Consider the following 24,124-nt stretch of genomic DNA (forward strand, 5'->3'; position numbering starts at 1 on the left):
TGTGAGTCCATTCTTGTACTTTTTTTTCTTGTTCCATTGGTCTTTATTCAGTGTGCTGGTACACACTGTTTTAATTAAAATGTAAAATATATTTTAAGATCATTTAAGGCTAATTCCCTTTCATTGCTTTTCTTTTTTGGTTTTCCTGGCTATTCTTGTTTGTGTAATTTTTTATCTGAATTTAGAACTTAATAAATTTAGCCCACCTTCCCCCTCCCAAAAAAATCAATTGGTATTTTATCAGGGTGTTAAATTCATAAATTAATATGGGGAAAAGCAACATGTTATATTCTTCCTGTCCAAGAAGCATGAGAGGCCTTTCTTTTTGATCAATTTTTGGAGTTTTGGAGTTTCCTTTATCTAGGTTTTACACTTTCATTGGTAAGCTTATTCCTAGATATATTATCTTTTGTTTGATGTTATAAATGGTGCCTGTTCTTCTGTGAGATCTTGTATGTAGAAGGTTGTATATATGAAAGCTGTAGATTTCTTCATGTTGGTTTTGTACCCCATTGTCTTATTGATTTCTGCTGTCATTCATGATAGATTTTCAGTTGAATATTTCTATTTTTCAGATACACAGTCATATCATATGAAAATAATGTTGGCTTTATGTCTTTTCAATTTTTTTAACACTGGTTTCTTTCTCTCCAGTTACGTTGGTTAGTACCTTTTATACAATGTTAAATATTGGAAATAGGGGATATCTTTGTCTTGTTCTTGATTTTACTGAAGATAATTTTAACATTAACCCTCATTAGGCATGACTCTACTTTTTAGCTGAGTTAGATATCTATTCATATTTTACTGATTAAAAAAAATATCAGCAATGGATTTTTGTCCAATGACTTTTCAGTCTCTGTGGAACCATTCATATAAATGTTTTCCCTTATCTATTACTATAATGAATTATAGTAATAGATTGCTTAATACTGAACCATCTTGCATACCTTAAATAAACCCTACTTGGTCTTGATGTATTATTATTTTAATGTACTCCTGTTTGCTAGTACTTTATTTTAGGATTTTTGTATTAATACTTGCGAGAGTTATCTGTAGTTCTCTTTTGTTATGGGAAATCGTCGTCGTCGTATTTCGGTATTCTTGTTATGCTTTCTTTGTAAAAAGTAACTAGGAAGTTCCTTCCTTTGCCATGTTTTATAACAGGGTTTGTCAAACATTTTATGTAAAGGGCCAGATAGTAAATATTTTAGGCTGTGTAGACCATACGGTCTGTGATGCACCTGTTCAATTCTGCCTTGGTACTGCAAAAGCAGCCATAGATAATACGTAAATAATAGCATGGCTGTCCCAATACACTTTTATCTAGAAAAACAGGTGGTGGGCAGGACTTGGATGTTGACCTAAAGAAGCATATGAAGAATGTTAATCGCAGAAGAGTCATAGCAAATAATTTGAAATAGTTTAAATGATCGTTAATAAGGAAGTGGTTAAAAATACTGTTGTGTTTCTATGTACTGCATTATGGATAGTATGCAGCACTTAAAAGAATAAAATGCAACTCCATGTATTAATATGGAAATATGTCCAAAGTATTGAATGATTAATGAAATAAAATTATAGTGAATAAAAAAGCATTTCCATATATTGGAATAACGCTATGATAATTCTGTGTAAAAATTATTATAAATGTACTCATGTATGTATGTAAATTTAAAGAAAAAGTATGGTAAGATGTACACCAACCTGATAATAGTAAAAGGAACTAGGATTTGAGTGGTTAGGGAAGTCCTTAGAATAAACATTACATTTTTTTTTTAATTTAGGTGAAATTCATATAACATAAAATTTATCATTTTAACCATTTTAAAGTGTATAATTCAGTACATTCAGTACACAACATTCATAGTGTTGTGCAACCATTACCACTGTATGGTTCCAGAATATTTTCATCACCCCAGACGGAAATACTGCGCCCATTAAGCAGCCACTCCCCCATTTTGCCCTCCCCGCTTGCCCCTGGCAGCCACTAATCTGCTTTTTGTTTCTATGGATTTGCCTATTCTGGATACTTCGTATGGAATCATACAGTATGTGGCTTTTGTATCTGACTTCTTTGATTTAAGCTTAATGTTTTCAAGGTTCATCTATGTTGTAGGACGTGTTAGTTCTTCATTTCTTTTTATGGCTGAATAATATGAATAAAATTAATAAATTCCATTATATGAATATATGATATTTTTTTATCCATTCAGCAGTTGATGGACATTCAGCAGATGATGATGGTTCATTTCTAGGGTTGTTTCTACCTCTTGACTATTGTGGATAGTACTTCTGTGAACATTTGTGTACAAATTTTCATTTGAACACCTGTATTCAGTTTTTTTGGTGTATACGTAGGAGTGGAATTGCTGTGGCATGTGGTAATTCTGTGTTTAACTTTTTGAGGAACCAAGGAATATTACGTTTTGAATGAAGAAATATATTACTTATATCATTAAAAAAGTTAAAACTTTAGGAGGCCAGCTCCAGTGGTGGAGAAGTTAAGTTTGCACATTCTTTTTCGGTGGCCCAGGGTTTGCCAGTTCGGATCCTGGGCTCGGACCTACTCACCACTCATCAAGCCATGCTGAGACGGTGTCCCATATAGAAGAGCTACAACTCTACAACTATGATACACAACTATGTACTAGGGCTTTGGGGAGAAAAAAGAGGAAGATTGGCAACAGCTGTGAGCACAGGGCCAATCTTCCTCGAAAAAAAATTAAAACTTTAAAAAATAAAAATAAAAAATTATTCAAAATTTAAAACTGAAAAAGTAAAAAATTACTTAAATTTGAGATGGATTAAAAAGTATTAAGAAAATAAAATCTGCCTATAAACCAAACCCCCAGATATAAATTACTGCTACCGTTTGGAATATATTCTTCCATTCTTTAAGTTTTTGTTAAAAAAATATAATACATGAATTTAATTCCCAGCTGTATGAGATAAAAATTGTGAGTTCTTCTTTACCTTTTGTCCTCAATTAATTTACTCCCTTTGAGGGTTAAAACATTTTTGTGCATATCATTCTATTCCTTTTACTGTGCTACACACCATTTTTTTGAAACCTAACCCCATTTAATACAAACTGGTCTCCAAATTACTTTGCTTACTTAATATATGTAGACTTTCACTCCATATTAGTTCATATAGATTTCTGCTTTTTATAACAGATATTTCATAGTATTAATGTATCGTAATTGTTTTTTAGTCTCTGCTATTAAGGGGCATTTTGATTGCTTAAAGTAGTGGTTCTTAAACATTAGCAAACATTAGAATTACTTTGGGACTTACTAGCATAAATTGTATAATATGCAAATATGTATAATCATGCATTAATTATCCCATACATATAAGCATGTACATTAAACTATTAACATTACATAATACATATGATGGTTTATTGTGCATAAAACCTTATATCCCATAAATATCCATGAAAGACTATATATGGTTGATATTACATAGAACCTACTATTATTGATCAGACATACTCCATTCAGTCAAATCATTTCTAGTCAATATGCATATCACAACCAGTAAATAATACTTGATCACCAAGCTTTGAGAAACCAGCAACCCGTCCACAGCATGTCCCTCTTCTCGCTTCAGGCCCATAACATGTAGGGGTTTCTAAAAATGATCTATATCTGGCATCTGGTTCTTACTTCAAGACCATATCACCTAAAATCACCCTTAAAAAGACATCTTGATGGAATAATAACTAATCGCATGTAATACACTCACATGTAACTGTGGTGTCATGCATTTGGGATTTTTTAATTTGGGGGAATGCTGTGACTCAGTTATGGCTGTAAAGGCCTTAACACAGTCAAGCAACTCGTAGGTGAGCTTATATTGAATATTATTTACCAGCATCATTAACCGTAAGGTGTTATTCAGTCAGTGGTTTCAGGACATAGAACAATTTTCCACGTACGCATACGTGTGCTTATTAAGTAAATAATTAGCTTAGCAAATTGCCCCACCCCTCTTTTAAACTTTAGACTGTGTATATTTATTAATAATCTTGCCAAACCCCAAAACAAGATTGAATATATATAACAACACGTAAAGCCTAACTCCCATCCTGTAATAATAATTTAACCCCAATAAAATATATTTAATCAAAATTATTAAACAAAAAAATCCGTATCATCAACCCCAAAGATTAGAAAAAACTACTCAATAAATTGTAAAAGTTTCTCCATTAATGCCAACATGCTACTTTAATCCATAAAATTTCCATAAACAGACATCTCCCTAGATCTAACTTTTTTTGGAGAAATTAAAGTACATTTAATCATTTCCCCAAACCAAAATTTTACTAATCCCTCACCTAATAAATTATAACTACCCAAATTCTAAAATATTTTTCCAACACATCACTCAAGTCAATAGATATAAATCCCAAAACTAACTTGTTAATGTAGCTTAACAATTAAAGCAAAGTACTGAAAATGCCTAGATGAGTTTATTAACTCCATAAACACATAGATTTAGTCTCAGCCTTTTTATTAATTTTTAGTAGAATTACACATGCAAGTGTCTGCATCCCAGTGAGAATGCCCTCTAAATCACCAGTGATTAAAAGGAGCAGGCATCAAGCACACTAAAAAGTAGCTCACGACGCCTTGCCTAACCACACCCCTTTGGGAGACAGCAGTGATAAAAATTAAGCCAAAAATGAAAGTTTGACTGGTATATTAATTAGGGTTAGCCACCGCAGTCGTACGATTAACCCAAATTAATAAAACTCCAGCGCAAAGCATGTTAGAGGTATAATTACAATAAAGTTAAAACTTAAGCTATAACTAAAATAAAAATAAACCTATGAAAGTGACTTTAATATTTTTGACTATGTGATAGCTTAGACCCAGACTGGGATTAGCTACCCCATTATGCTTAGCCCTAAACCCAAATAATTATTTTAACAAAATTACTCACCAGAGTACCACTAGCAGCAGCCTAAAACTCAAAGGACTTGGTGATGCTTTATGTCCCTCTAGAGAAGCCTGTTCTATAATCAATAGACCCCGATAAACCTTACCAACCGTTGCTAATACAGCCTATATACCACTATCTTCAGCAAACCCTAAAAAGGAATTATAGTAAGCATATGGTAAGCACAAATATTAGGCATAAAAACATTAGGTCAAGGTGTAGCTTATGGGATGGAAAGAAATGGGCTACGTTTTCTATTTTAAGAACATTAAATTACATGAAGTCTTTATGAAATTAAAGACTAAAGGAGGATTTAGTAGTAAATAAGAATAGAGAGCCTAACTGAATTAGGTGGTGTGAAACACGCCCACACCACCTGTCACCCTCCTCAAATTTCGTAAACCTGCAATAGAACTGATTAATACATATTAAATGTATAAGAAGAGACGAGTCGTAACAAGGTAAGCATACTGGAAAGTGGGGTTGGATAAACCAAAGTGTAGCTTAAACAAAGCATCTAGTTTACACCCAGGAGATTTCATAGTAAATGACCACTTTGAATTAAAGCTAGCCCAAACTTAGCAAACTCAACTTTCATAAATAAGTTAATTAAAACATTTGCTTGAAATTAAAACTATAGAAGATAGAAATTTTAATTGGCACTATAGAGAAAGTACTGTAAGCAAATGAAAGAAGTATTAAACAGCAAAGTTTACTCCTTTTACCTTTTGCATAATGATTTAACTAGAACAATTTAACAAAGAGAACTTAAGCTAAACACTGCGAAACCAGAGAGCTACCCGTGAACAGTTTTAAAGAACAAACTCATCTATGTAGCAAAATAGTGAGAAGATTTATAGTAGAGGTGAAAAGCCTAATGAGCCTGGTGATAGCTGGTTATCTAGAATAGAATTTTAGTTCAAATTTAAATTTACCTAAAGAAATAGCAATTCTAATATAAATTTAAATACTAATCTAAAAAGGTACAGCCTTGTAGAAGCAGGATACAACCTTCCTTAGAGAGTAAGTATAAACAGCACCAAAGTAGGCCTAAAAGCAATCATCAATTAAGAAAGCGTTCAAGCTCAACAACATACTTAGTTCCAAAAATAAAAACCAACTCCTAATCTAATACTGTTAATATGAGTAACAAGAATTATTTCTCCTTGCATGAGCTTTTATCAGAACGACTAACCACTGATAGTTAACAACAAAATAAATCTAACCCAGTAATTAATTATTGATTGAACTAATTGTTAACCCAACACAGGTATGTGTTTAAGGAAAGATTAAAAAAAGTTAAAGGAACTCAGCAAACACATACCCCCGCCCGTTTACCAAAAACATTACCTCTAACATTTCTAGTATTGTCCAGTGACATCTGTTTAATGGCCATGGTATCCTGACTGTCAAAGGTAGCATTATCACTTGTTCTCTAAATAAGGACTTGTATGAATAGCCACATGAGGCTTTTACTGTCTCTTACTTGTAATCAGTGAAATTGACCTTCCTGTGAAGAGGCAAGAATGACATGATAAGATGAGAAGACGTTGTGGAGCTTTAATTAGTCCATAAAGAACAAAAATTAACCAAATTTAAGGGATCACAAAACTTGAAATGGACTAACAGTTTTGGTTGGGGTATAAAATAACTTCGAATGATTAAAATCTAGACCAGCTAGTCAAAATGTTTTATCACCTATTGATCTAAGATATTGATCAATGGAACAAGTTACCCTAAGGATAACAGCACAATTCTATTCTAGAACTCGTATAGACAATAGGGTTTATGACCTCGGTGTTCGATCAGGACATCCCAGTGGTGTAACTGCTATTAATGGTTCGTTTGTTCAATGATTAAAGTCCTATGGGATCTGAGGTCAGACTGGAGCAATCCAGATCAGTTTCTATCTTCTACATTTCTGCCAGTATGAAAGGACAAGAGAAATAAGGGCCACTTCACAAAAGCACCTTCAAACTAATAGATGATATAATTTCCATCTAATTATGCCCAGCCCTGCTCAAGAACAGGGTTTGTTAGGATGACAGAGCCCGGTAATTGCATGAAACTTAAACCTTTTTTACCAGAGGTTCCATTCCTCTTCCTAACAACATGTTCATAATCAACATTCTCCTATTAATTATCCCTTTCTACTTGTGTAGCATCCCTCACACTGGACGAATGAAAAGTGTTAGGCTACATACAATTCTGCCAGAGACCAGCATCATCAGCCCCCATGGTTTACAACAGCCTATCACTGATGCTGTCAAACTAGTCGTTAAAGCACCACTACAGGGGCTGGCCCAGTTGCGTAGTGGTTAAGTTTGCACACTCTGCTCCAGCAGCCCAGAGTTCGCAGGTTCGCATCCCACGCGTGGACCTACATACCGCTTATCCATCCGTGCTGTGGCGGCATCCCATGTACAAAATAGAGGAGGATGAGCATGGATGTTAGCTCAGGGCCAATTTTCCTCACCAAAAAAAAAAAAAGAGAGAGAACCACTATAGCCACTAACATCATCAACAACCATATTTATTATTGCACCAATCCTGGCCTTCACCCTAGCCCTAACAATTTGAATTTCACTACTTGTACCATATCCACTAATTAATAGAAACCTAGGAGTACTATTCATATTAGCTGTATCAAGCCTAGCTGTTTATTTCATTCTCTGATCAGCCTGAGCTTCCAATTCAAAATATGCATTAATCAGAGCCCTACGAGCAATAGCATAAGCAATTTCATATGAAGTACCATTAGCAATAATTCTGCTATCAGTCCTACTAATAAATGGATCATTCATGCTTTCAAAATTAAGCATCACCCAAGAAAACTTAGGACTAATTTTTCCATCTTGACCACTAGGCATAATATGATTTATCTCAACCCTGGCAAAAACCAGCTGAAGAAACCAAGCCTTATTCCCGAAAGTTTCTCATTCATTGGTCTAGGGTGGGCCTGAGAATTTGCATTTCTAACAAGTTTCCATGTGTTGCTGATGTCTAGGGGTCTACTTTGGGATCTCTGTTACAAGAAATGGTAAGGCTGGTCGTTGTGAATGATTATGATTGGTGAAGGTTTGAACGGTGAAAAATACAATGTGCTTGTGAGAAAATGTATATATAAAAGTGAGAAAAATATTTGAAAGAGGGCTCACAGGATGCTAGTGAACTTATGTTTAATTTTTTGTATTTGAGAGTGCCTTTATTTCTAGTAAACTGTGTTTGGGGTTTTTTTTTTTTTTTACTGGTGCTTCTATCTGTAGCAGGTTGGAAGACAGGGTCACCATTCAGCAAAATGAAGTTTCTGAAGATGGAATTCTGAGGAATGTGGATCAACTTAGTGAAGTTCATATGGGTAAGCATCATTGTATTGGTCTGATTTTGGAAGGTTCTTAACACTAACCTGTTTTATTTGGACAATGTATTAATAGAGAGCATTCCTTATCAGTCACCTCAATTATTTAAAAAATATTATAGGCATAGAGCTCTGCACTCTGCATTTATAAGCCTGGATTATTTGGCAACGTGGGCAATAAAACTTCTAGGTCAGTTATTTTACTGAATGTTCAAAATGAAAAGAATTGCTTGCCAAAACTAAGCCAATGTGCAAAGGACGTTAAATAAGTTGTCTTCTTGTTTTTAATAATATTAATTAAAATAGAAGTATAATTTTTTCTATCTAGCCTATAGGAACAAAGATAAACTAGAACTAAGTGTGAGTGTCTAAACAGTATTTTTTCACATTTCCTTGCATTTGCATCTACATTGTAGAACTTCCAAGATAATGGATGTATACAACAAATTAAATCTGCTTTCTGAAAAGAAAACGTTATATTCTGTTAAAGATTATTTTTAAGGTAATATAATCACATATATATTTTGATTTTGTTTTTCTGATAAACAAGGAGTTTTTTGCTAGAATTTGTGTTAAATATTGTGTTTTTTCAATATCACTTAGGACTTTAAGTACTATATAGACTTACCACATAATTTTTCCTTTATACCACAGAGCCTGGAATAGATGATTCTCAGCACTCTAAATATGACGCAGATAAATCTATGCAACCAGAACCATTTTTTCATAAAATGGTTCGTTCTGAACACTTGAATGTAGTCTCTCAAATTCAATCAATTCTGTGTTCACCAGAAGAATCCTTTCCACTGCGATCTCGCTCTGATTCACCACCAAAAAATAAAAACAAGAATTCCTTGCTGATTGGACTTTCAACTGGTCTATTTGATGCAAACAACCCAAAGGCAAGTATGCTCCTCAAATGGAAAATGTTATCCATTTGATATTATTTCTTATTGATTGTTTTTCTTTAATAAACCATTATATTGAGTTTTAATCCCTTAAAAACATAAGCACATACACACAAACACACATAACATCAAAGCAAACAAAAACAAGAAACCTTCATCTTCAGAGATACTGCAAAGAAATTCCCATTGAGAGTACAACTAGGGCAAAGACTGTTTCATTGGCTTCCTGTTCAGAATTCTTTTTATAGGGTCTACATTTATTTGAGCAAAAGATCCCTCTTACACCCTCATGCTATCCCCCTTTCCCACTACCCGACGCAACTTCCATTTTTAGTATGAGACTAAGCTTAAACAAAATGTCTTGAATAGATAGAAGTGCGATATTGCCTAATTTGTACCTAGAAAGATTAATAGATGCACTTTCTGGTAGAAGTTTTTCAGACCTCTTATCTTTTCTCACTTGCTATTTTTAAAATATGCAAACAAGTTTTTCTTATTAAGAAATTAGAACATCATCTCTATAGAAAATTTAAAAATACAAAGTAAATCACATATCATTTTGTTATGTAGGTGCACCTTGGAGATAATTGCAGGTTCAGTTCCAGACCACTGCAATAAATTGAGTCACATATAGAAGTTTCCCAGTGCATATGAAAGTTCTGCTTACACTATAATGTAGTCGATTAAGTATGCAATAGCATTGTGTCTTAAAAAACAATGTATATACCTTAATTTAAAAATACTTGATTGCTAAAAAATGCTAACCATCATCTGAGCCTTCAGGAGTTGTAATCGTTTTGCTGGTAGAAGATAGTGTAAAAAACGCAGTATCTGCAAAGCACAATAAAGGGAAGTATGCCTGTATTCCTTTTCATATATATAACTTCTTACTAAAATAGGATATTATGCATACTTTTTGTAACCTGCTTTTCTAGTTAATATGTATTGTAAAATGATTACAAATATTATTACAAATAATGTTATTACAAAAATAGCATTTTGTCATATTATCAAATTTTCTCTTATATCATCTTTAATCATCACAAATTCCATTTGTGCTGCTATATCATAATTTTTTTAGGTAATTTATTTCTATTGTTGGGCTTTTAGGTTTCAGTTTTTGTTATTGTAACCACCTACATCTGTATCTTTGTACATATCCACAATTATTTCCATAAAATAATTTTTGTAAGTGGAATTCAAGAATTATATTGTGTATTGCCTGATTTCACTTCAAGAAACAGTTTATAGTGCCATCAATAGTGTATGAGAGTTTGTACCCTAAATAGCACCAGCTATTATCGTTTACTTAAAAATTGTGTATTTAATGAATGAGTAATGGTATTAATGTTTTAAAATTTGTGTTTCTGTGTTTACCAGTGAGGTTGAACATTTTTCATGTATTTAAGTCTGTGTATGATTGTATTGCCTGAATTCTTTTGTCCTTGATTGTTTTTTAAATATGTCATTTTGATTTTCAATTTAATTTTCCAATTGGATATGTTTTTAGTTTATGGAATATTTTCTTATGCTTACCTTAAATGCAGAGATTGCTAAATTCTCTCACTTATCTAATAGCAGTCAGCTTTTCAAAGATATGAAGTTGGTATATCCTTGATAGAACAGACAAGGATTATCATATAATTCATGTACTTTCTTTTGTAGTAAAGGTGTATAGGTTTCTTTAGCCCAGGGCTTTTTAATAACTTGCTGCTGTCTTTAAAGTTAATATTCCTTGCATAATACATTTCATTATTTTATTTTCTTTCATAACCTTAGTTCAGCCTTGGTTGTTCTATAGATGTACTTACCCTGGAAGTAAGCACAGCATAGCCAATGTAGAGGGAAGGGGCAAGGAAAAAACACTAGAAAATCAAAGCAATCTGTAGCCATTTAAGGCAAGGAAAGAAAGCCATACCTGTCTATCCCATAAATCTGTGAGATCATGAAAGTTCATCATTGGGCCAAAATAGTAAATAATCAATGTTCATATGGTGGCCTTGGATCGTGAAGAAAAGGTAAAAATTATTTATAAGCATTTATATAATCTGTTTACTAAAGTGGGATAATTTAACCTCTTCTTGATTTTTGTTACAAGTTCTTTTTAAAAAATGTTAAGTTATACTACTTGTGTCCTTTTTTCTACTAAAGGAAGTCTTTCTTATGCTTTGGATCCTACCTTCTTTCACCTTCTCAAGTCCTTTACTTGTCCTTCTCTAGCTACCACCCCATTTCTCTGATCCCTTTTACAACCAAACATCTTGAATATGTTGTATCTTTGCAGTCACCACCTCTATTCATTTCCCAATACATTGTAGTATGGTTTTCATTCCACTCCTCCACTAAAACTGCTCTTGTCAAAATCATCAGTTACCAGTATGTTACCAAATTCCCTATACCTTCTTCTCTCATCTTTCTTGACTTTTCTTTCACCAGAGTTGATATATACCTTTTTAAATCATTTTCTCTATTGGCTTCCTTTATATCATACTTTCCTGGTCTTCCTCTCCACCCATTAATCCCTCTTCAGTTTCCTTTGCTGGCAGCTACTACTACTAATAGATCTCCTTAAAAGAATGTGTATTCTTCTTTTGTTGGGCGAAGTGTTCTACAAATGTCATAATTAATTCAAATTGGTTGATAATGTTGTCAAATCTTTATCTTTACTGATTTTTTTGTCTACTTTAACTATCAGTTGCTGAGAAAAGAAGATTGAAATTTTTAACTATACTTGTATGATTATCTGTTTCTCATTTCAGTTGTGTCAATTTTTGTTCCGTATATTTTGAAGCTCTGTTATTGAGTGAAAAAAATTTAGTATTGTTATGTCTTCTGGATGAATTGGTACATTTATTGTTAGGAAGTGTCCCTCTTTGATAATGTTGTTCAAGTCTTCTATATCCTTACTAATTTTCTTTCTACTTGTTTATCAATCACTGAGACAGGAGTGTGGACATTTCCAGTCAATTGAATGTAAATTAATAATCTTTATGTCTTCTGGAATTGACCCCTTTAACATTATGAAATGACTTGCTTTATCCCTGGTTATATCACGTTGTTCTGAAATCTGCTTTGTCTGGTTTTAATATAGCCTTTCCAGCTTTCTTTTGCTTAGTGTTTACATGGTATATATTTTTTACATCCTTTACTTTTTTTTACTTTTTTTTTTTCATATTTTATTTATTTATTTTTTCCCCCCAAAGCCCCAGTAGATAGTTGTATGTCATAGCTGCACATCCTTCTAGTTGCTGTATGTGGGACGCAGCCTCAGCATGGCCGGAGAAGCGGTGCATCGGTGCGCGCCCGGGATCCAAACCCGGGCCACCAGTAGCGGAGCGCGCGCACTTAACCGCTACGCCACAGGGCCGGCCCTACATCCTTTACTTTTAATCAAACTTATTTTGTATTTAAAGTAGATTTCTTTTAGTTATCATATAGTTGAGTCTTGCTTTTTAACCAGACTAACAATCCTTTCAGTAAAGTGATTAGACCATTTATATCTAATGTAGTTTTCAATATATTATCAATATGATTGAGTTTAAACTTATTTTGCTTTTTTTTCATCTGTTTCATCGCTTCTTTTGTTCCTTTTTACTTTATTTACTTAATTTTCTTACTTAAATACTTTATTTACTTTTTATTCTCCCTTTTTTGGATTAAATATTTTATCTCTACTATTTGCTTATCAGTTAGACTTTTAAAAAAATATTTAGTGGTCATTGTCAGTTTTCAAGATATGTCTTTAGCTTATCACAGTCTCCCTTCACATAATACCACTTCACATGTAATGTAAGAACCTTACAACAGTATACTTCCATTTTTACTCTCTTACCTGTTCTTTGTGGAATTGTCATATATGTTACTTCTGCATATGTTATAAACTCCACGGTATATTTTTATTATTTTTGCTTTAAACATTCAATTGTCTTTTACGGAAAGTAAAAATTGAGAAAGAAAATCTATTTACATATTTACCGTTTCTGACATTCTTCATTCCTTTGTGTAGAATTCAAGTTTCTATCTGGTATTATTTTTCTTCCACTTTAAGAACTTCCTTTAACATTTCTTATGCAGCCCTGTTGATGATGAATTTTCTTCAGCTTTTGTTTAGAAATTTTTTATTTCACTTTCAGTTTGAAAGGGTATTTCCACTAGATCTAGAATTGTATTGTCTTCTAGGTTGCATTGTTTCTGACAAGAAACACTGTAAATAGAGTAGCAGCTTTCATAAGGTAGTTGTAATTGTGACTTGATAAAATTGAGAGTGTAACACTTAAATGAAGATCACTAAAGGTAAATTTTTAATAAGTCAAAATAAAGTAGTCTAAAGATGTGATCTTCTCATGATCTGACTTACATAAGAACAGAGTCTTGGTTGCCAAATGAAAAAGCTGCCTGTCCTTCCCTTTAGACCTTCCTCACTTCAGGGGATAGTGAATAAGGGGTGGAGAGAGAGACCAGATGTGTTCCACTGATAGTTTTCTCGTCTGGGGAGTGGAGTGGAAAACTGATCTCTATGAAAACTTGAGAATCTCTTTTCCTGTTATAGCAAATGCAGAGTGGGGGAAAAATATTAATGTGCAATTCACAAATAGCAAAGTACCTTAAATGCCTTCTTTTGATTTGCTAAAATATCAATTCTTAGATAATATTCCTAATTTTTGCCTTTGGTAAGTGTTTACAGTTTTTCGATGTTTTAAATCCATTTTTATCCCAGTTTATGGCCTGAAGTAAGCACGTATTTGTAGAAGCTATTTTGAGGGCACAATATTATCGTTTAATTGCAGTAAGCACAGGCTAAATAAACGTACTCATCATAAACCATTTTGTAGTGTAACCAGAATATTACTAATTCATAATTTTATATGGAAAATACTACAGGTGAAGAAAAGAGTTGACAGAATTCTTTGAAGTAGAATTTCATATGAAGTTCTGTTAGTGCAACTAGTACTTAATTCATTCACTATCTTACATGGTCCTCTCCGTTTTTGAGAAAAAATAGAACTTAACCAACAACCAAAAATCTAAAGGAAGTGAATATTTTAAAAAAACATTTTCAGTTTTCCTAACACATGGCTCTCCTATTTGATTTATAATGGTACCAAATGCTAGCTGTGTAAAGTCATGCTACAAAGAATTAGAAAAAAGTTAGTCTGACTATAAATGAAGTAAGATCTCAGGCAACATGTTATAGATGAACAGCTATTTTCAGAAAGATTTCTTTCTATGAATGTTAAAACTATAGAATATTATTTAAATGACATGAAAAAAATTTAGTAGAATCAGAATTATAGAACTGAAAGGGGTCTTATATAAAATTTTTATGACTGAAGATGAATATCCTATTTAAAACTTTACAGTCTATCAAAGACCATGAACAAAAAGAGTTTTTAATATAGGAGAGATAGCTGTTGGATTGATGAATGTGTAAACCCGTTCCAAGAGGAAGGTTGTCAGATTACATACCTCTTGAAATTTCTTTCTAACTGTGTTATTTTATGTTAGATTGTGAAAGTTATTTTAATTAGTGAAAGGAATAAACTAGAATTGAGATTATTTTACCAGGGGTAAAATTTATCTCAGCCTAAAAAATATTGCACCCTTTTGTGTAGTCCCCTTGTATTTAGGTATATAATGCATGTATGTTATTTATTTTTTTTGATTAGCATGTATCTGGAGAAACTGTTACTGGGTGCATATTTTGCATACTGCTCATTTGTAATATACATGATTCAAACCATTAAAATAATAAACAAGCATAAATTCTGCTGACAGTGGGAGAGTCAGCAAAAGAAATACTTTCAGTACCATTACTAAGTGCTTCAAGAAGCAGTGTATCTTCACCATATTGTAGTTCATAACCATTTTTTCCCTCTTGAGTGCTATAATATGTAAATGATGTTCAAATAATGGAAATCTATCCTTTTTTGTTCTCGAAAACAGCTTGTACCAATAAAATTGGCCAAGTATATAAATTTTCATTAATATGCTAAACGTTGTGTTTTCTTCAGTCTTCCATCTGGTGTAGGGTTCTTATCAGGGCCTTAGGAGTCATGTTTCAAATCTCAGAGTCCTTTAGGGCTAACCAACCCCGAGTCTTACGAATATAGATATTTGTTTCATAGCCCTGTCTGTCCATCACATTCTAATTGTTGAAGGGTTCGAGCACAGATGCTATTCCTATTATCTCTGGTCTTATCCAACACAAATTTAGATTTTAAACACCTCAACTGTGCATTGTTTTTTCTCAACTCAGTTTGCTGAATTCCTTCTCACTCTGCTACTATAAATAATTCTCAGTATTAACATCAAAGTGCCTGTCTTTCCAGCCTTCCGTGCAAATGGAAAGGCTTCATTCACAGTCCATTGCTCACAAAAGTGATGTTAGGCTTTTCTTTGCACTAATTTGAGGACCCTGATTTAAGCAGTGTTGGCTAGCCAGCAACTCCTAGGACCAAGTGATACAAAGGGCCACCAATTATGTGTGCTGGTGCTTAGCCAAGCTTCAGACTAACTCACTTCAGGTCAAAAATATGTGGGGAGGTTTGGCCATAGGAAAATGAGAGGAAGACTTAGCAGAGATACCATTGAAAGAGGGACAATATGGGCCATGAGTGAGAAGGAAAGAATTGGCAGTTTCTAGCACCGCCTGATTCCTGACAGATTTCCAATTCCATTCCATGTGCATACCCCAAATAAACACCTCTCCCTACCTTTTAAAGGTGACTTTATGTTGAAACCCAAGCATAACTCGCAAGTTTAGTTTCTTCGCTGACAAAATACTGAGCTGAAATTCAAGAGAATTAGGTTCTCACCTTGGACAGGTCACCTCCGAAGCTTCTAGCTCTAAATATATGAGAGAGAGAGATATATATATATAAAATAACAAAATGATAGGGGGCCAGCCCGGTGGCTTAATGGTTAAGTTCACACATTCTTCTTCAGCGTCCCAGGGTTCACAGGTTCGGATCCCAGGCGCAGACCTGTGCACCGCTGATCAAGCCGTGCTGTGGCAGGCGTCCCATATAAAGTAAAAGAAGATGGGCGTGAGTGTTAGCCCAGGGCCAATCTTCCTCAGCAAAAAGAGGAGGATTGGCAACAGATGTTAGCTCAGGACTAATCTTCCTCACCAAAATAACAAAATGATAAAATAACAAAATTATTATCGGCACTAATTTTTTCTCTCATTTTTATTTTCTAATTATCTTACTCCTAATAAGAAATCTGTTGACTTTTTTTAGATGTTGAGGACATGTTCACTTCCCGATCTCTCCAAGCTGTTCAGAACACTGATGGATGTTCCTACTGTAGGAGATGTACGTCAAGACAATCTTGAAATAGATGAAATTGAAGATGAGCACATTAAAGAAGGACCTTCTGATTCTGAAGACATGTGAGCGTGATGTCATTAATAGATACTAACACTAACAGAACTTCTGAATTTATATATGTTCTAGAGATGGTGACTTACCTAGACAGTTTTTAAAAATGATCTGTAGCTGACTTTTCACTACTCCTTTAACTTTTTACAACATATTTAAAGTACCATCATGCACATTTTGATATGTGTATCTGCCTCTAAATAATGGAACTTAATCTCACTTGAGGAGTATAAGGAAATGGTTTCTATTTGGATTTTCTTTCTTATTCACCATTGAGCATCCAGCACAGTGACTTGCACATGGTAGGTGCTTAATATTGGTTAAATGAATGAATGTTAGCAGGATAATAACCATTTAACGTGTAATGCCACATGATAGAAAGATTGCAATGACGAATTATGAAGTACTTACTACTCTACAGGGTTCCCCAGGAAGATAACCAGGAAGCTCCATCCACATCTGTCTCCTGCCATGTATGATTTCAAAATCATGGCAGTGGGGAGTTAGCAGGTGGAATACATAGTTGTTTGGGTTTTGTGTGTATGTGCATGTGCTCACATGTGAGTTCTGCATGTAACTTAATTGCTTTCACAGAATCCCTTTCTTCATGATTCATGGAGAATCTAGAATCCAGGAAGGAAATTTAACCAACACTTCTGAGAGTGGTGGGAAGTGATGGCCCCATAGACAGTAATCCTCCTTCACCTCCTTCAGTAATCCTTCTTCACCACCAACAGTCTCTGAGCCCCTCAGACAAATGTTACAAACTCTTTGGGGAAATAAAACCAGGGTACCCTGGAATACCACTAGCCAGCCCTAGTGGTCTAGGTTAAGATTGGGCATTCTCACCGCCCTGGCCCAGGCCCAGTCAGGTAACCACACCACCCATCTGTTGTTTGTCCTACTGTGGTGGCTGCATATTGCTGTGATACTGAAAGCTATGCCACCAGTATTTCAAACACCAACAGGGTCACCATGGTGGACAGGTTTCAGTGGAGCTTCCAGACAAAGACAGACTAGGAAGAAGGACCTGGCCACTCACTTCCGAAAAAATTGGGCATGAAAACGCTATGAAGCATTGTCTGATACAGCACTGGAAGGTGAGATGATGGCGCAAAAAGACCGGGCAGCGTTCACTTCTGCTGTACCCAGGGTCACTAGGAGTCGGAATCGACTCAACTGGCACTAACAACAACAAACCCTAGAATAAAGTGTTTGAGAAAGTGCAGTGTTCAAGTCACCAGGAAAATATGTTACAATATATTAGAATTTGTATGATTTAATTTCTTTTCTTTTTTTTTTTTTTTGTCTGTGTGAGGAAGATCAGCCCTGAGCTAACATCCGTGCTAATCCTCCTCATTTTTGCTGAGGAAGACCAGCTCTGAGCTAACATCTATTGCCAATCCTCCTCTTTTTTTTTCCCCCAAAGCCCCAGTAGATAGTTGTCTGTCATAGCTGCACATCCTTCTAGTTGCTGTATGTGGGACGCGGCCTCAGCATGGCCGGAGAAGCGGTGCGTTGGTGCGCGCCCAGGATCCAAACCTGGGCCGCCAGTAGTGGAGCGTGCGCACTTAACCACCAAGCCACCGGGCCGGCCCTGATTTAATTTCTAATTTGAACTTAAGTTTCTGCTTTTTACCTCTCTGCCTTTCAATAGAAAGAACTTGTGTTTTGATCTGATTGAAAGTGTTATATTAGTCTCATTAATTTCCCCCCTATAATACTTGAGCCAGGGCTACTGCATCTGGTACATTTTATTTTCTGTTTTTGTTTTCCTTAAGGCTTGCCTCTTGATTCTTAAATTTCTAACCAAACTTTTTTTTTTTTTTTTTTTAATTTTTTTAAATTTATTTAATTTTCCCCCAAAGCCCCAGTAGATAGTTGTATGTCATAGCTGCACATCCTTCTAGTTGCTGTATGTGGGACGCAGCCTCAGCATGGCCGGAGAAGCGGTGCGTTGGTGCGCGCCCGGGATCCGAACCCGGGCCGCCAGTAGCGGAGCGCCTGCACTTAACCGCTAAGCCACGGGGCTGGCCCATCTAACCAAACTTTATCTTTTAAAGGTTGCCTTTTTTTTTTTCATGTTTCGTAGAGTTCTGTAGATTTTTGTGGGTGCCCTCAAAATTTGAAGGAAAAGTTACCTTTTTATCCTTGTTTTCTTCGGCTTGGCTGGGGTTATTAAGCACTTTAACTCTGTTTTTATTAAGCCTATTGGAGAACACAACAACATTTCAGCACCTTTATGGTTGACAAAGTGCTAGGTAACAGTTTTTTCTTCAAAGTTTTTATAAAGTCATCAGTTTTTTTCTGAGTGAACTATAGCTTATTTGTGGCTTGTATTCTTTTAATTACTAGTTGACGACAGAATTTTATTTTAAAATTTGAGTTAAAAGCTGTAAATATTATTTTAAAAATTTGAAAACTAAGTTGTTTTTTAAAGTAAGTTATTCCATATCCGTAAAGGGAAATTTCACTTGACGTTTCTGTGGAAATTTTTTTTTATTGGTCCAAACTTTACTTAAGGTCTTATAATAAGAAAGCCTACTAAAAAGCAAATTTAGGACCAGGTTTTAAGGTACCTGAGACGATTTTTTGAGTGCTCATTTCATAAAAGATCTTACTCTTCTCATACTTTTCTTACAGTGGCAGACTTAGCAGCCCCCTCTTACTTTAATACCATCTGTGGGGGGCGCTAATTTCCAAAGGCTGACAACTACAGGATTTTATCAACAGGTTGATGTTTAGTCGCTGTAGTAATGGTACATGGCAGATGTGCATGGTGTGTTACTCTTGTAATTAAATATTCAGTTAAAAACTACTAGTGAGATGATCCAGAAGGTTAGACAGTCTCTCTCTCTCATGCTAATTAGCTGCTTTGCTTTTCTGTAGCTGCTACAAAGTCAAAGTGTAGGAGTTTTTACACATACATACAAAATAAAGATATTTCTACATTAAAAGATGTTTTTTCCATTAATGGAAATTTTATTGAAGTTGTCGAATAATACTGTTTATATTTTAGTTCTTCAGTAAATATTTGTTTATTTGATTAGAGTCTAAGCTTTAAGAAAGACCTTAATCAGCCGTTGTGTTCTATTTAGCATTGCTTTTCTGGTGGCTAAAATGTGTGTTGTGTGCTTTATTTATCAGTTGTATTAATCCTCATTTCCTTTGTTAAAAACTGTAGGTTTTTTCAGATTTCTTTTTATCCACTATTAGTACTTTTAAGCAGAAAGAGTGCATGCATATTGAGTTGTAAAATTTCAGAATAAGGTTAAGTTTGGTAATGTTTAGTTTAATTTTTTAAATTTCAGTGTGTTTGAAGAAACTGACACAGACTTACAAGAGCTTCAGGCCTCTATGGAGCAGTTACTTAGGGAACAACCTGGGGAAGAATACAGTGAGGAGGAGGAATCAGTCTTAAAGAACAGTGACATAGAGCAGACTGCAAATGGGACAGATCTGGCAGATGAGGATGACAATCCCAGCAGTGAAAGTGCCCTAAATGAAGAATGGCACTCAGGTGTGTGGTCACGATTCTAGGCCTTTTCCTTTTTCAGTGTGTACAAATATTTCAAGTAGAGTTTTATTTTTTTTGATATCTGATATGAACCATTTCCACCTTTAAATAAAACTGAAGCGTACTTGTGTTCTGTGACTTTTATTCATTTTTTTTCTTTCACACAAATGTGCATATACAGTTGTTCCATTTCTTTCCCATTAAATTATGGAAATGCTTTTTTGAAGCATTTTTATTCTGTTAGCCTCCATTTTTTGACTTACTTTTCTAGTAGTAAAGGTAATAACTTAGTTTCTTTAGCATTTTGTATTTTACAAAGAGCTTCCACATACAGTGGTTAACCATCAGGGTTAATACTAAAAGCAGTTTTTAAAACCTGGACAGTCTTTTTTTTTTTTTGGTTTTGAAACATTTTTTGTTCATAGCATAACCCCTAAGAGGCATTGAAAATTTTTATATTTCAATAACTGTATTTATTTGGGACGAAGAGCTAGTGATTCTTCAGTAATTTTGTCTTTTACTAGAATTTTTCAAAGTGTCTTGGGTATGTACATGACATAAAACACATAGAGCATTTATAATACTTTTTAGGTGCTTTCCTAAAGTTTTATGATATGTGTCTTACGTCCTCTGCCTTCTGCATGCTTTTTCATGTTTTGGCCAATGTTTAATACCAGCTTTTTAAAAATAATAGTTAAGGTTGGTTGCCTTGATGCAGAACATATGAGTATGCTTTTTCCATTTTTTACTAAATTAGAAGACATCTCTAAGAATGTTTTTATTCTAGATTGATTTACTATTTAGCTCTAAAAAGAAATTTCCAAAGTTAGCATTCTTGTTAAGACAGATTTATATATACATTGATTACTTATGTAAATGACAAATATTATAATGTCAAAAACTTTATATAAGTACAAATAGTCTATTTCAGTGACATTATTCACTTGCCATAGAATTTTAGTCTATTAGGGTAAGAATTATTCAGTCTTTTTCATCATAAAATATTTTCTTTTATGTTTTTTAGATAACAGTGATGGTGAGATAACTAGTGAATGTGAATACGATAGTGTCTTTAACCATTTAGAAGAACTGAGACTTCACCTGGAGCAGGAAATAGGCTTTGAAAAATTCTTTGAGGTTTATGAGAAAATAAAAGTAAGTAAAATGTCAGTTAAAACATTTAATTTTGAAATATGCACTGTTTGAATTACAGTGCATATTCAATGTCAGTGATCTTTATTGGTCAATAGATTTATTATAAATAATAAATGAAGTCTCCAATTAAAGAAAGTTAATATTCAAATATTAATTTATATTTGGGGATTTGGTATAGGCTGTTCATGAGGATGAAGATGAAAATATTGAGATATGTTCAACAGTAGTTCAGAATATTTTGGGAAATGAACATCAGCATCTTTATGCCAAGATTCTTCATTTAGTCATGGCAGATGGAGCCTATCAAGAAGGTAAGATTTCCTCATGTCCTTATATTTTAAATAAATGTACAAAAAACAAATGACAAATGTAAATTCATGAGCTTATATCACTTGCATTTTGGTGATATAACATCTAGTGCCAATCTTCCTCTTTTTTCTTTTCTTTTCTCCCCAAAGCCCCAGTACATAGTTGTATATCATAGTTGTAGAGTTGTAGCTCTTCTATGTGGGATGCTGCCTCAGCTTGGCTTGATAAGGGGTAAGTAGGTCTGCACCCAGCATCTGAAACGGCGAACCCCAGGCCACCGCAGCGGAACGCGTGAACTTAACCACTACACCACCGGGCCAGCCCCTATCCTAATTTTTTAAATGAATTTGTAAACTGATTCTAAATATTTTGGTCAAGAATTGATTTCTAGAATATTTGTCACAAAATTACTCCTATGACTTTAAAGGTATGATTTGTAGACTAAAATTGAGATTTAAAATGTTGATGCTTAATTTTGACAAAATAAATTTTCAAAATATTTATTTATATTCCATCTTGTTCCAAAAAAGTTTAAGATTGCATTTAAAAATATATACAGTACAAGATAAAATTAAGTTGAAAACAAATGTTTGGGGGGGCTGGCCCGGCGGCATAGCGGTTAGGTTCACATGCTCAGGTTCAGCAACCCGGAGTTTGCAGGTTCCAATCCTGGGCATGGACCAGCACACTGCTTATGAAGCCACACTCTGACGGCATCCCATATAAAGTAGAGGAAGATGGGCGCGGATGTTAGCCCAGGGCCAATCTTCCTCAGCAAAAAAGGAGGATTGGCAATGGATGTTAGCTCAGGGCTAATCTTCTCACACACACACAAAAAAAAACACAGCAAGTGTTTGGGAAAGTCAACATATCAGGCAAATGAGCTCAAGCAATATAATATTAAGCCAAGATTGAAGTAAAAATACAAAGTTCGTGTTCAGTGGGTCTCTGTTTTGTGAAAATAGTTCACAGATTTTGTGCTGATCCTTCTAGCAAAGCAGGAAACCTAATTAATTACATGAGTCACAGTGTCTGTGAGACAAAACATGTCAGTTACTCAGAGGACAGCTATTTTTGGTATTCAAACAAGAAAAATTTTCCCATGATTCTTAAAAAGAGGGGACTCTGACACAGTATTCTTCAAATTTGAATGCACAAGTGGATTCACATGTGGATTCTTTAAAGAGAAAAATTTTCTTTCAGACTCCAAGAATCTAAGTCCATAGACCTCAGTGAAAAACTCAAGTCTTAGTCTTTGAAAATGGCCGTTAGCTGTAAAGTATTACATAGGTTTTTTTCCTAAATATTAAAAGATTATTTTTGTTATCATCAAAATGAAAATACAAAATTTAAACATTATCTGGAATTTGTGGATACCTGGTTTTATTGAGATCTTGGACTCCATTTTATAAAACAGTACTATAATGGACTGATAATTATCCTCAGTAATTTTTACAATATTTAGAATTCATGGGGCTCTTGCTCATAATATGGCATGGTGTACGTTAATGGCATGAGGCCAGAAAATTATTCCATTTAAGTAAATCTGTGGCGAGTATCAAACTAGTTCTATTCATATTCAGACTGTTCATGCTTCAGGAAGTTCTCTATAAGGATGGTGTCAATACAGCTTTTCATAAGTTATCAGCAGCAATGTGCTTGGGGTTCACCTTTGCTTGACAAGTATCTGGAGGAAGTTTATTTTGTATTGCCCCTTAAGTGGAGAACTATAACAGTCAGCTGAGCCACAAGGTAGAATTGACGCCCTCTTTTGACAGCTGAGTGGCTTCAAAAGGATACCTGCCTACACAGAAGGCCATTTTCTCTGCAAAGCACCAAGAATCAGGCTAAGCTAATACACGCCTCAAGAAGTGATATCAGATTTTCTTTACCAGACATGAAAAAGGGATGAGGACCTTGACATTCTGTATGATAAAACCTGGCAGAAACTCCTTTAGCCTAGAAAAAAACGTTAAGCAATTAAAGCCAAATGCCTACCAAACGTTACAACTTAATATATTAATATATCAACTCACTAAACTGGTTGTAACACGTATGTTGAATTATCTGAATAAATTAACTTGCTGTTTTGTATTGTTAATCAAAAAACAGCTAAATGTTACACATGGATTTAGAATAACTATTTTAGAGCCCTTCCTCTTAGAAATACTTAGACCCCAGATCTAGCTGTCTTGTATACTATTGTCTTTTAGGCCACATCTAGGAGATAATAAAACCATGTTATCTGCATATGGTGCTTACACACTTTTCTTTTCTGTGTTGGGGGAGGGGGAGGGTAGTGAAGGGAGAGGATAAGGAAATTATATCTAGTTCACCTAAAAGTGTTATCAGAGTCATCAAGGTACGAGTTTAAAAGATTGTCTAAAACACATTCCTGTTTTATTTCACTGGAAATTATGAGTCCTCAAAGACCGCCTCAAGTATTCAACTCCCCCATACTGTTACAGCACAGGTTTGGTGAGCACCTACAACTGTAGCTGTTAGTTAAAGTAATGCTGCTTAGTCCATAGCTAAGTACTATCCA

The 24,124-nt window shown here is 34.4% G+C and overlaps 1 protein-coding gene across 1 annotated transcript in view; it reads left to right on the forward strand.

Annotated features, from left to right (window-relative positions):
- The window catches only part of NEK1 (NIMA related kinase 1), a 179,826-nt gene extending 156,235 nt beyond the window's left edge, over positions 1-23,591 (forward strand). The window contains exons 29-35 of the mRNA XM_087437435.1: positions 8,220-8,308; positions 8,963-9,210; positions 16,458-16,609; positions 19,910-20,118; positions 21,140-21,270; positions 21,449-21,581; positions 23,358-23,591. Coding sequence (XP_087293561.1) covers positions 8,220-8,308; positions 8,963-9,210; positions 16,458-16,609; positions 19,910-20,118; positions 21,140-21,270; positions 21,449-21,581; positions 23,358-23,491 — 1,096 coding nt within the window. The 3' untranslated portion in view covers positions 23,492-23,591. The remainder of the gene's footprint in view (positions 1-8,219; positions 8,309-8,962; positions 9,211-16,457; positions 16,610-19,909; positions 20,119-21,139; positions 21,271-21,448; positions 21,582-23,357) is intronic.
- Positions 23,592-24,124: the final 533 nt, after the last annotated feature.

This window comes from Ceratotherium simum, chromosome 12, assembly GCF_057802395.1.
Source record: "Ceratotherium simum simum isolate JZ-2026a chromosome 12, ASM5780239v1, whole genome shotgun sequence".
Classification (NCBI taxonomy): domain Eukaryota; kingdom Metazoa; phylum Chordata; class Mammalia; order Perissodactyla; family Rhinocerotidae; genus Ceratotherium; species Ceratotherium simum.